Source organism: Apaloderma vittatum, unplaced genomic scaffold (genome assembly GCF_000703405.1).
Source record: "Apaloderma vittatum isolate BGI_N311 unplaced genomic scaffold, ASM70340v1 scaffold9788, whole genome shotgun sequence".
NCBI classification, from domain to species: domain Eukaryota; kingdom Metazoa; phylum Chordata; class Aves; order Trogoniformes; family Trogonidae; genus Apaloderma; species Apaloderma vittatum.
Window position 1 is genome coordinate 65,066 of NW_009731249.1, and position 12,123 is coordinate 77,188.

General features: G+C 39.6%; 1 protein-coding gene across 1 annotated transcript in view; it reads right to left on the reverse strand.

Moving 5' to 3' along the window:
- Positions 1 to 484: 484 nt before the first annotated feature.
- Positions 485 to 12,123, reverse strand: part of ENOX1 (ecto-NOX disulfide-thiol exchanger 1) — a 68,700-nt gene continuing 57,061 nt past the window's right edge. The window contains exons 7-9 of the mRNA XM_009875123.1: positions 7,599 to 7,701; positions 4,553 to 4,638; positions 485 to 1,437 (exon numbers count right to left, since the gene is read on the reverse strand). Coding sequence (XP_009873425.1) covers positions 1,306 to 1,437; positions 4,553 to 4,638; positions 7,599 to 7,701 — 321 coding nt within the window. The 3' untranslated portion in view covers positions 485 to 1,305. The remainder of the gene's footprint in view (positions 1,438 to 4,552; positions 4,639 to 7,598; positions 7,702 to 12,123) is intronic.

A 12,123-nucleotide genomic window follows, 5' to 3' on the forward strand; every position in this document is an offset into this window, starting at 1 on the left:
TTCCTTCCATACTCTACTGGCTTGGTTGATACACACACTTCATCAGCTTTTGCTGGCTCTTACAGAAGTAAGAGCTGGAGTACTCTGTGTTTGACAATTTGCATCAATTCCCCTTTTTAAGGGATGCCACCAAAAGTGAGTTATTCCTTCAGTGGCTGGCTAAAGGCCAAGGAGTAACTAATTGGACATATGACTACCCAACACAACAATGAAGATGAGAGATTTGAAGGTGTTCATTTTTAGTCTGACTGCTTGTCTGAAAAAACAACTAAAATATGTTCAGGTAAACACAGGTTCATGCTACTCCTTCATCTACCAATAATTTTAATTAGTTATAATCTTAGCTAATATCACAAGCTCTTTTTTGATTCCAAATTTATTTGACCAAGTTATCTGCAATTAATAGTTCAGGTAGGAGAATGGTAAGTGCCAGGAGACTGATAAAAATTCAAAAACATCAGAAGCAAAACTTGTACAAACAATATGGTAGAAGCCATATTTATTGATAAAAATTAATATATCTGCTATAAAATTTGTAACAGTAATGCAACTGAATATTTATTTTGATGCATAAACCTGAATGTTACATACCAAATACAATACAGTAACACTGGTTTCCTCCTTATTTACATGTTTATGAAAATTGATATGCAATCCATGTTAAAAGAACTTGTAATGGAGAATAGTTACATTAGAAAAATAATATTCTTGATAAAGCATTCTTGAGGACTCCAATCACATTTTCAGGCCTCTTTCAATAAGGCAAAAATCCCTGGTACAGCATATAACTTAATTTACAAAATACAATAACTTCAGACACATCTTCAAGTTTTCTTTTGGTATGCTTTTCCCCACTGCAAAATTACTCAATTTTCTTACTGAACAAAGAACTTTCAATAACAAAACTTAATGAGTTCTACTACATATTACATATACATCGCTGTAGTTTAGCGACCGTAACTGGGCAATCTTTCTCCCTAACTGTTTGCTCAATGAGCTTTTCTTAGATGTAGGACATGTAGTATTTTGAAATCATTATGACTGTGGTATCTTTCTTCAGTTTTCATAGGAAACAGATCTGTCACATTTTGAGATTTTTTTTTTAAATTTTATTTTATTTTAGGAACTGGTGCACAACTACATTTCCACTCACAAGAGAACGTCACAAATGTAACTAAAATTAGGCTTGGATAACTTTGAAAACATACTACTATGTGCCCAAACCCAAATTTCTTACTTTAATACTTCATAACCCTGCCATGCTCTAGGAATTCTTCTTCTGCATAGCTTCATTACTAGTCACAGTCAGACAGTTTTAATTCCTTCAAAGGCACAAAATTTCCACCTCTTTTCCAGTGTTGCTCCTACACCAGTGAATTCTTGTTTAAACATGCGCGGCAGTCTCATCAAAAGCATTTCTATCTCATTTGCGGAGATCTGAGAAAGAAATAAAAGTAAAATGAAAGTGAGAGAGGGGCCCTGTAGAATGGAAAGAGGAAATATGGAGAGCAGAAATAAGAGGGGCAGGGGGAAATCCAGACCTGGTGAAACCAACCAACCAACCAACCATTATTATTTCTTTAACCTTAGCCTGACGTGAATTTCCAGAGTACAATACAAGTACAGATTCTTTGCAGAAATGATTCTGCTTTTGCGAAGTGGCCTCCCACTGTAAAAGAATGACAACTGCTATGTTGGGGCTGCTGTCACTCAGTGTGGTACAAAGTCCATCTGAGAACTACACTTGTGGGGAGGAGGAAGCAAATAGGACCTTCTTCTTCCTTCTCATCCCATGAGCTCTTGAATCCCTCTTCCAGTTCCATCATTTTTTCTCTTGCAAACAAACTAGCATAGAGACTTTATTTTTAAACAGTGCACTTTTGTTACTTAGGGCTGACTATGCATGGAGCCATCTTCTTCCAGTCTGGCCCAGTTCAGCAGCCCCAGATAACCAAGCAGTAAAGATCCCAACTTGGCATTGCTCAGGATGTTTTCATGGTTTTGAAACCTTAATGACTGGTCACCTTCCTAATGGGAAAGATGTTCTCATTGCTGAAAACACTTTCACAAAACCACAAAAGCAATCTTTCTGGTATAATCAGTAGGGAAGTAATGGAAAACGAACCATTTTATCCTACTGCTACTTCTTCTAAAGTGAAGGTCATGAAAGGAACAGTAAAGAAAACTATGGCTGCTCCCTGTTACCTACAAGTATCATTTCCATGGTTTGATAGACTTCTCTGGCAATGGTGATATTTCTGCTTACTCATAGTAGGAGGAACATTCTATGGTGAAAAGTTTTTTACAACATTACAGAATCATGCTAATTATACCTCATTCCACCCAAGGGAGGTGAGCAAATATCTATCACCTCTTATTTTCCTGAAGAAGTTAGTGCAGCAGAAAGATTAAATGATTTGTTAAAGGTGGCACTGAAAATCAGTGTAGGAGGCCGTGTAAAGCCCCCAAAATAATCAGGTCCATCTTTTACATACTCTCATGGCAGTAACAGACAGGTGGTTACCTTTGGATAATGTATCTGGGCTCCATACTGAGCCCTCAGCCCGCACGGTTGTGCTGACCTTATCATTCCTGTTCAGGTGAGGAATGACAGGCTAACCACGGAAAGTAATTGAAATTAATCTCTGAGATCGCATCTCTGGATTGCGCTATTAAACAGTAATTTGTTGCTACAAGCAGTTACTTCCAAAATAAACCATCAAGGTCAAATTTTGTGGCTCGCGTTTATTATGCAGCAGGTAGGTCCAGTGGTAGCTGCAGGGGCTGGCACTTTGGCACCTTGGAGAGATGAAGACAATGTTCCTACCATGAAGGCTGTGCCTGCAAGTTAAAGGTCTGATCCTGGCAACCTCGCAGAAGCTAACACGTTACTCACGTGAGTTGTGCACAAGAGGGGACCACAGCAGTGAACGGGAGAGAAAGTTGAAGAGGTCAGTGGGCAGAAGCAAGGAGCAGCAGGGCTAGAGCCCAAGGAGCTGGTATTTTAAATGATTGCTGTTGTCACTCAAGAGATACAGAGCTGGAGGGGTCAGTCATGAGAAAAAAAAAAGCTGAAACTTAGCCAAACACTGGGCATTGAGGAAAAACTTGAAAGATGACTGAGGAGATTGGGCAGACTGGGTGCTGCAGGAACTGGGAAGGTGTACATGTGACAGAGGCAAGAAATAGAGAAGCAGAAGAGGAATTTTTGCAGAAGTGAAGCTCTGAATGTGCTGATAATTCTTTTTTTTTTAAATAAAAATTAAAATTCACCAGTTTCTCACCTCTTTCTATCATTCTCATCTCTTACTACCTTCTCACTGTGAGTAGCACTGGACTGTAAAGCACTAGCAAATTTGAGCTGCCATGGCCTGAATATAATGCCTGAGAACTTCATCACACTTCCCCACTCATCCGTGCAACCTGCCTTCTTTCTGGTTGACTTCTAGCACAGGATCTCCTGCTTTTAGCTATACACTTTTTCATAGAAACAGAGGAAGAATCCAACAGAGGCATGAAGCAGCCCACCAGAGCAGCCATCAAAGCAGCTGGAAGGTGATCTTGGCTATGGGTGTCATGGACAGGGGGTGTGTTCAGTAACAAAATATTACCAATATGAAAGGAGTTGTGTCTAATGACCACTCACATTCCAAGTCCAGATGTACACCATAGCTACATCCTGACTCCACGCTGCAAGAAGATCTGGACAAGGCACCACCATCCCCATGTCCAGAGGAAGTACTGGCAGATGTGGGTCAGAGCTGTGGCCAACCACAGAGTGACCCCTGCACCTGCTGAATATGCAGTCCAGGATCCTGCAGAGCTGTCGTTAGGTCTTGGAGTAGCCTTCACCTGATCAAAGGTGGCTGAGCTTTTTGCCCTTGACCTGCTTAATATTCAGTGGAGAGGAATAGGCTGTCTTTGGGGCTTGATTTCATCTCATCCTACAGTGGATATTTAAAAGTAAGTCAAAGAATACTATCCTGCAAGTATGGATTGACTATGGACTGTATGATCTGATGCATTAAAAACCACTTTACACACTGTAGTGCATTGGCCTCACTTTTGTGGTGGCCACACCTTCTCTGAATTTAGCAATGGAATCAGCCAATTCCTTTACACTCTCCTTTTCCACATGGAGACGAAGGGTCCATTCACATGTTAATAAAAGTTCATGTTCAGCGTGACCCATGACTCGCAACTTTTTCAAGAATGAGGAATAATCTCCTAAAACTCTGCACAATTTGATGGCCGTGGCTACATCCGCCTCCTTCTCCTCAGCTGCATTTCAGGATCATGCATCATAAAATCTGTTGCTGGTCTTTGTCATTTAAAGGCCTGCTCTTCTTTGCCACTAAGAAGAGATAAGCAGTGACAGGCAAAGATCTCAACACAAGCACGTGCAGTGTAATTTCAAATGAATAAAGACTGCAAACCCCCAAGCCCCATATCCCATTATCTTTCTAATGGAAACGCACGAAGAGTTTAACCTGCAGTAAAGAATAAAAAAATATTTCTATCGAGAAAACAGATTTTGATTAAATTTTTTTACCCTAGAGTCCAGCTGCTGCATGTAAGACCAAAGATATTCTATATTGGCTCCAAAAGGGTGGACGTGAAGAAATGTGGATATGATACCTGTATTAAAAAAAAAAGTACACGAAGTATTGAAATTATTTCAGACAATACATCATTAAAATAAGCAAAATAATTCTGAATAGTCTGTTCTTGCAGGTTTTTCAGTATGAATTATGATTCTTATTTTTCTTACACAACCCAATAAGCATAACAAAATGGCACATTTTTAATACAGTCATAATAACACAGTAAACACAATAGCTCATCTTCAGGAACGACAGCAGTTAGCAAGTAAGTGACCAAGATAATATACTGATGAATAAAGAAATTTCTAAACAAAGACTTGCTGGAAGCATTTCAACTACCAATTTTATGCTTGATTTACCAATATAAAATTGTGGATATTGTAATGGTAAAATTATTGCTTTTTTCTCCTTCAGTGGATGGTCTGTTGTGAAAACGTTTCATATAATTGTGTCAGAAACCTCACTCCCTCGAATTTTTCTAGTAATTACGCTGAGGCTGGTTATGAAAACTCTTTAATCCATATTACCCCTAACAACTGCTAAAGAAAACAAATCATTTATGACATATTTACTTTCTCTTAGAAAACAGTCAGTTCTGTCCATCTTCATTGTTATTTACAGGATCATTGTAAAAGGTATGGGAATGAAGGCAGCTTAGGAGGAGGCAGGATCCAAGTCTAGAGATTTTTTCTGCAGTGAAAATCAAGTGACAGTATAATAATGATGACCAGAGAAAATAAGATTTGGAGCATCAGGATTGCTATTAAAAACACTATCCAATTTCTCCTCTTCTAAACAAACAGTGAAAATCCAAAATGGCATGTGTATTACTTACTGTTTGGGGAGAGTTGAACTGTAAGAATCAGAGCAAATATTTTCAACTCTATTTGGATGGGATTCTTAGCAGAACCACCCTAGGGGAAGTTCCTTATATTTAAAGCATAAACACCAGGATTAAAAATGCTTACAAATGACAAAAATGGGTCACTGTATCTTGTGTACTGCAGGCCATGCTGCTTTCTTGATGCTGAATGAATTAGGATAATCTTGGATTTCATTTTTCCCCAAATACTGGCCATGTTTGAAAATGATAAGCAAAATTTAACTCATTTTAGACTGGCTTTACAAAGAACACCTTTTTTCCTCCCTCATTTTTCCAAGAGCATTTACAAACTTCTGATCCAGCAAAGGGAGGAGGGTGTATTTCATTTTATACTTTGGTGAGTCCTAGCAGCAGTTGCAGCCTTTGTGCTGTGCGTGACCATACGCGCGCACACAAGAGCTCTTGAAGCAAAAGCCAAGGCCATCACACTTGGATGGGTTGGCTGGAAATCTGATCTGTATTCAAATTCCATTTTGCCAGTGGCATTGCGTTCATTATGTGTGTTCCCAAGGCTTTTCAGTTCAGGATGTTCAAAGCTAGCTCTTTCCTATAAAGTAAATAAAAAGTCATTTGAAAATATTTTGTGGTTATTGACTGAAGTTCCGTAATAACTGTTCAGTAATTTGTTTTCTTTTATCCTCTTTTCCTCTAAGACAACACTGAGTTTTGTAAAATATGGACAAACTTAGTGAACAGATGGAGGCAAGGTCCGTTTTTCCCTTGCCACACCTGAACATCCCTCGGAGGAAGAGATAACATGAGATCGATTTTGAGCAATCTTTGGCCTTTTAACTGTATCAACGAGCCAGTTGTGAGGGTATAATGGTCACTAATATCTAGACTGAGATTATACTTCTTATCCGAGCGTGTCACTGGACAGCTGGTGGATGGGACCCACTTTGGGACACTGCCACCACTTGTTACACTCAAATAATGAGTGACCTAGAAAAAAAAGTGTGTTTTTTTTGTTCTTAAAATCCCATCTTTGCTACCTTTCCCACATAAGTTATCTTTGAACAGATAAAATACTGTCCATTGCAATTAAAAGTTCCAAATTTTATTACAACATGCAAAATTAAATTAACTTTACATTTCTTCATATCCCATCGTTCCACATCTCATCAGTCACAGGAAGTTTGTGCACTAAGCTCTTTAAGCTTTTAAGTATATTTTTCACTTTTAAATGACTTTTCTTGTTTGAACCAACTTTCTTGGTACTTAGCAGATGCAAATGAACTGCATTTAAACAAATTAAGGTATTTTTAGAACTTTCACCTACCAGGACACCGCTGATTTTGTGAAAAGACCAAATCAAAGAAATGAAACCTGGTCTTTCAGGTCAGCAATGCTGTGAATAGCAACCATGCCATAGGGAAGCCTTTGGACCATGGGCTTTCAGGCTTCATGAAAACCTGCCCCACTGAAACCAAATGCAAAACACGCACAGATATAAAAGGGGCATGTTCCCTCCAAGGGTGAGCTGGGTACAGCCAGCATTTCTGCCTGGCTAAACTCTAGGTTAGCTGACCTACTGCCTATAAGCTTTAGCTTTTAAACACTCTTTTAAGAATTTGTTTTAAAGATTCTATTCTAGGTAGAAGATATGACAGCCCTTGTGGTATTCTTTATAAATATTCATATGGCTAATTCCCTCACCTAATGTCAGAAGCATAAATCTGACTTGCTTCATGCCTCCAGTATACGTGTCTTTTTATTTGGTAGTTTGCTAATATTATTTTTATCCCCTTCTTCTTCATCATTTTGTCTAATAATCAGATAACAAGTTATGCAATTCTAGCCTGCTAAATCTTGATGTGTATAAAATCTTCATACATTCATACTGCAAGTCTAAATATAGATCCTGCAATTGGTTTCATACCTGAAATCCTTCCATTAAAACCTGCAGAATTTTTCAGGAAGGAAAAGTTCAACTGTAGTTTAGGATTTCTTGTACTAAAAGCCATTAGGAATATAGACGAAAAATAATTAAAAAAATAAAATAATTCTTTTTTAACTTTTATTATCACAAATATGCATGTATACCCATATGCAAACCAAAAACTTGTTAAAAGGCATTTTGTTCTCAAAAGTCTTCTTTGGGGTTATCTTACCTATTAATAGTGCCTCTTTCTCTGATTTTAGACCCGGGCTTCGTTTCTCTGAATTTTTTTCTCTGTCTTGGTTGACCAATGCTACTGTCAATACATTGATTTCCTATAAAGTTTAAAAAAAACCCAAACAGGTGGTCATGTAGATTTCAATTACTTCAATTAAACCCATCTGCTTCCTTTCAACTCTATAAAAAAGAACATTATTTTAATTCACATCTAAAGACAAGACAATTATAAATAATTGATTTGTTTGCAGAATATTAAGATTTTTTTTGAAGTACCTTTATGTCAAGAACTTCCAGGAAGAGAAATTTTGCTTGTGGAGCAAATAATAACTTTGTTTGTAGTGCTTCTTCATGATAAAAGATGTGCCATAAAGTGTGGATGGTCAGAAAACTCACATTTTCTAGCTATTAAAGCAGTAAACAAAGACTGCCTCTAGGGAACATGGAAGGAAACATTCAGCTCCAGCTATAAGAGTAAATTCAGCCACCACTAGCGATGTTTCAAGCTATGAGAGCATAACCATCTTTCCTGTTATCCTCTTTGACCAACGCCTGGCATTGTGTTAGTCTCTGTCCCAAACAATTCCCAGGCACATTTTGGGGGTCAGCCCATTTCAGGGACCATTGCTAACAGGTGGTTTTCAAAGCTACTTTATTTTGAGGACCGAAAGTGAGCCAGCCTTAAGGGCAAACAAGTGAAAACTCCTGCTTTGAGCTCATTTTTCTGCAGCCAGGCAGCCTGAACCACACAAATCCCAGCCAAGCTATCACATGTTAGATGCTCCATCAGAAGTACCCAGGTAGTTGTGTGACACAGATTGCTCTTCTCCTGAGTATATGTGAAGTAAACAAATTATCTCTATTTCAGAGGCATTTAAGTGGCCTCAAAGTGCACTGCACAATACTCAAGCATATACACGGGCTGTTTCCATGGAGCGACCGATACGCAGTAACTCTTTTCCTTGGTGAGGCAGTGACTCACGCTGCTGCATCTGCTCTGCAAAATGCTCAGCAGTTCCCTGCAACGTCTTGGAGACATGGCTGGAGGTATGGTGTTGTGAGGTGGGACGGTACAGGAACGGTGCTCTTGTTCTAGTCAGAGGAGTCACAGTAAGCAGCTGGAGGTTGCATGGGACTGGGCAGCTTTAAAATGCAAGCAAATTTGCACTATTTGGCGTAATGATGTGGCCCATCTAGAACATGCACTTGGGGTGCTGCCTTGCTCAAAAATTCTTGGCAAACATTTTTGGCAATAGAGACATTGGGCTTGGGTTGATGTAGGGCATTTCTGAAGGTGTGAATAATCCATGTTAAAAAAAGGCAGAATCTCCTAAATATATCAAATGCGCCTCTTTATAGATGATTAAAGGCTTCACAATCTGTGAGACTGGTAAAAAGAGTCAAGCACTTCTTCATTTGTCATTAAAAAACACCAAAACAAACCCAAACCAAAAAAAACCCCAGTGAGGTACTCTGTGCTCTTTGTAGGTTGGCTCCCGACACGCAGTACCTGATGGCTGGCATGCATCATGGGTTCAAATGTTCCCTTGTGTTGTGAAGAGGAACAAGCTGCCACCTGTCAGCTAAGAAACTCTGTGTGTATTTGAGTGATCTACACCTGTACATGTATCCTTAGCCCCTGGCAACAAGGGCCTCTGACAGACCTTAGCCCACAGTGAAGGAGGAAGGAGAAGCATTGAGTGACCTGTGGTTTGCCGCAGTTGTAGTGGACAACCCAGTCAAGTCTCCTGGCCAGACATCTCTGTGTAGTTGCCTATATGTAAGCTAGTCAGCCTTTGCTGCCTTTTTGGTCAGTAATGAAATAACTTTTTAGTCACGTACTTATTTACTTTAGACTGAAACGAATTTGACCTTAGAGGTTCCTATTTTAGATTTCTGATTGCCTGCAAAGAGAAACTTCTAGCACAGATTGACACATACAGGTAGGAGGGACTCTGCAGTTCAAGAGTACTAGTGATCTCTTCTTAAAATAATGATGTGCCTGAGGGCTCTGGCAGCCACATCACCTTGACATTAACACTCTTGTAGTGTCGTAACGCACAGGACACATGATAGCAGCAGGAGTATGCTCTAAATCATCCAGTACTCTTGATTCTCCTCCTGATAAAGACAAAGGCTAATGCAAATGTGCATCTACTGCTGGCTATGACATCCAAGAAAACCCAAGAAAGAAAACCCAGGCAAGAAACAGAAATAAAAGAAGTGTTCACATTGATTTATCCATAAGGGCTGCGATGACGAGGGGGTTGCAGATCAGAAGAACTGAGCTGGATGCCAAATTTTGTGATACCGCACCAGAAGAGCAGAGCAGCATATGCCACCGGAGCTTGCATAGGTTAAGATGTAATTTTTGACTCCACTAGAGGTAGAAAAGCAGTCTAAAAATAACAATTCCTGAGAGAGGAAGGAGAGAGCAAAGAGATGTGTATTTGATATAACAGGCCCCAAACACAAAACGCTAGCAGTTTCAGATGGGGTTAGAAGTTTTGTCAAGCAGTGATGCAGGGAAAGAAACTATATTCCCATTGGGAGCAACGAACAGATGGGTTCTCATTTAATGACTAGATTTAAGCCTGTGCAGAACATTTTGTATGATTTATAGGACAGTGTAAATGGATGCTAAAGGAAGTCACATCAAGTCTTCCTTAACTGTGTGCTGGTACAGAGGATAAAAGAGTGAAAAATAGGTTACGGGGGAGCCTGAGGAAACTAAGAGTGGCAAAGATAGCTACTCCACAACCGACTGGCTTTAGAAGACAGTTGCAGGTTCAGAGAGGTTTAAAAAGGAGAGGTTTTTGCCATCCAACCAAAACTACCTGCTTCCAAGAAGATGATAAATTAGAGAACTCTGATGTATTCAGCTGCCAAAATAAGCTTGCAGAGGCCATGAGAAAATACAGGGTGTGCATGATCACATAAAGGATTCAGTAACAATGGGGCTAGGAATTACTAGTGTTTTAAGAGAAATGGGTGTAATTGTGTCTAAAAATCGAGTGTGAAATTCACCCAGAAACCAGGCTAATTATAGTGTAAGTGAAAACCTTAAGTAACTCACTATATACTGCAGACACAAATCTGGTACCTATGAAGCTTCTACAGCAAATCCTCATGCAGTTAATTTGTGCATTTTTAGAAGCACTACTTATGGTAACCCACAAAAACAAGACTTTTAAGAGTACAAAGGTGAACGAGGCAATAACTAATTGGAAAGAAACAGTTAAGCCACCTCTTTGACATGAGAAAAAGCTACCGATCACCAGATGCCTGAGGAAAATTATTTAATATATACTACATTGCAGTATATCCTTTTTCTCCTGGAGACCATCCTTTATTTGGCAAATTTTATTTTCTGAGGCCCTAAGCAGACTCCTTCAGCAGGTTTCATTATAAAATGAATATTTTGCTACCATCTGTCATTTACTGCATTAAAGGACAAGAACACAACTGAGCATGTGCAAACCAGTACTTGTTAGAACTGAAATGACCTTGAAAGGCCTAAATACAATATGTGGAAGGTTTAATCCAGGTTAAATCACACCTGGAGATCATTAGGAACCTGGCCCTACTCATTATTCACAAATTATGTCAGGTATGGGAGAACATAGAGGCCTGATTTGATCATAACAGCTCTAGAGCTGCTCAACATGAAAGCACTGTTCTGTGTGATGCTCTCACCATTGCCAGCTTGGATCTTTTCCCTGAAAATGACACTTTCATCCATCAGCAGATGATGAAAACACATGAATTTCCCTCATGGGCTCGACAAACCCTATGATTCTGCAAACGCTCCTTGGTATCAGCATTTTGATTCAGGCCTCCCTGCTTTTAAACCAAGGAGGGAAAGGCAAAGAGAGAGAGTCTGTCTGGAAAACTTGCAGGAGAGCTTGCTGGATAAAATGGAGGATAGCAAATAACAATTTTCTCACACAGACTCCATGAGCAGACCTCTGACACCACAACTGGCAGAGCTGATGGCTATGGAGAGACATACATGGCAGTTTTCACACACGGATGTATAGCTTAGTCATGTCCTGAGCCTAAACTAGGACATAAGTTGGGTTTGTGTCATTGTCTCACGTATTGTGGCTTCTTTTGGAAGAAAATGCAGAAGCATGGGCAAGCTTTTGTTCCAAAAGGTGCCTGGTCTCACTGTCCACCATTGCCCACCACAGAGCAGCTGGGTCCCACACCCTAGAAACAACAAAAAAGAGCATGACTCTTGAAAGAGCCACATTTGCCAGAGTGAGACAGAAATTCTGAATAGCGGAAGAGATGTGGTGACTTTCTACAGAGGATAGTCACAGGTACTGTAAGAACAAAAGTCTGGCTCTGCTCTCCAGGGGACTAGCAGGTCAGAAAGCTCCAGATATTTAGGCTGGATTACTTGGGTCTTTCAGTCCTTCACTAGTTTCTTATTTCTCCTATAAGAAAGTATGTCATTAAATAAAAAATTCTCAGTCCAGACATCATTAATCCTCTTCAGGCTGGTCTTGCACCAG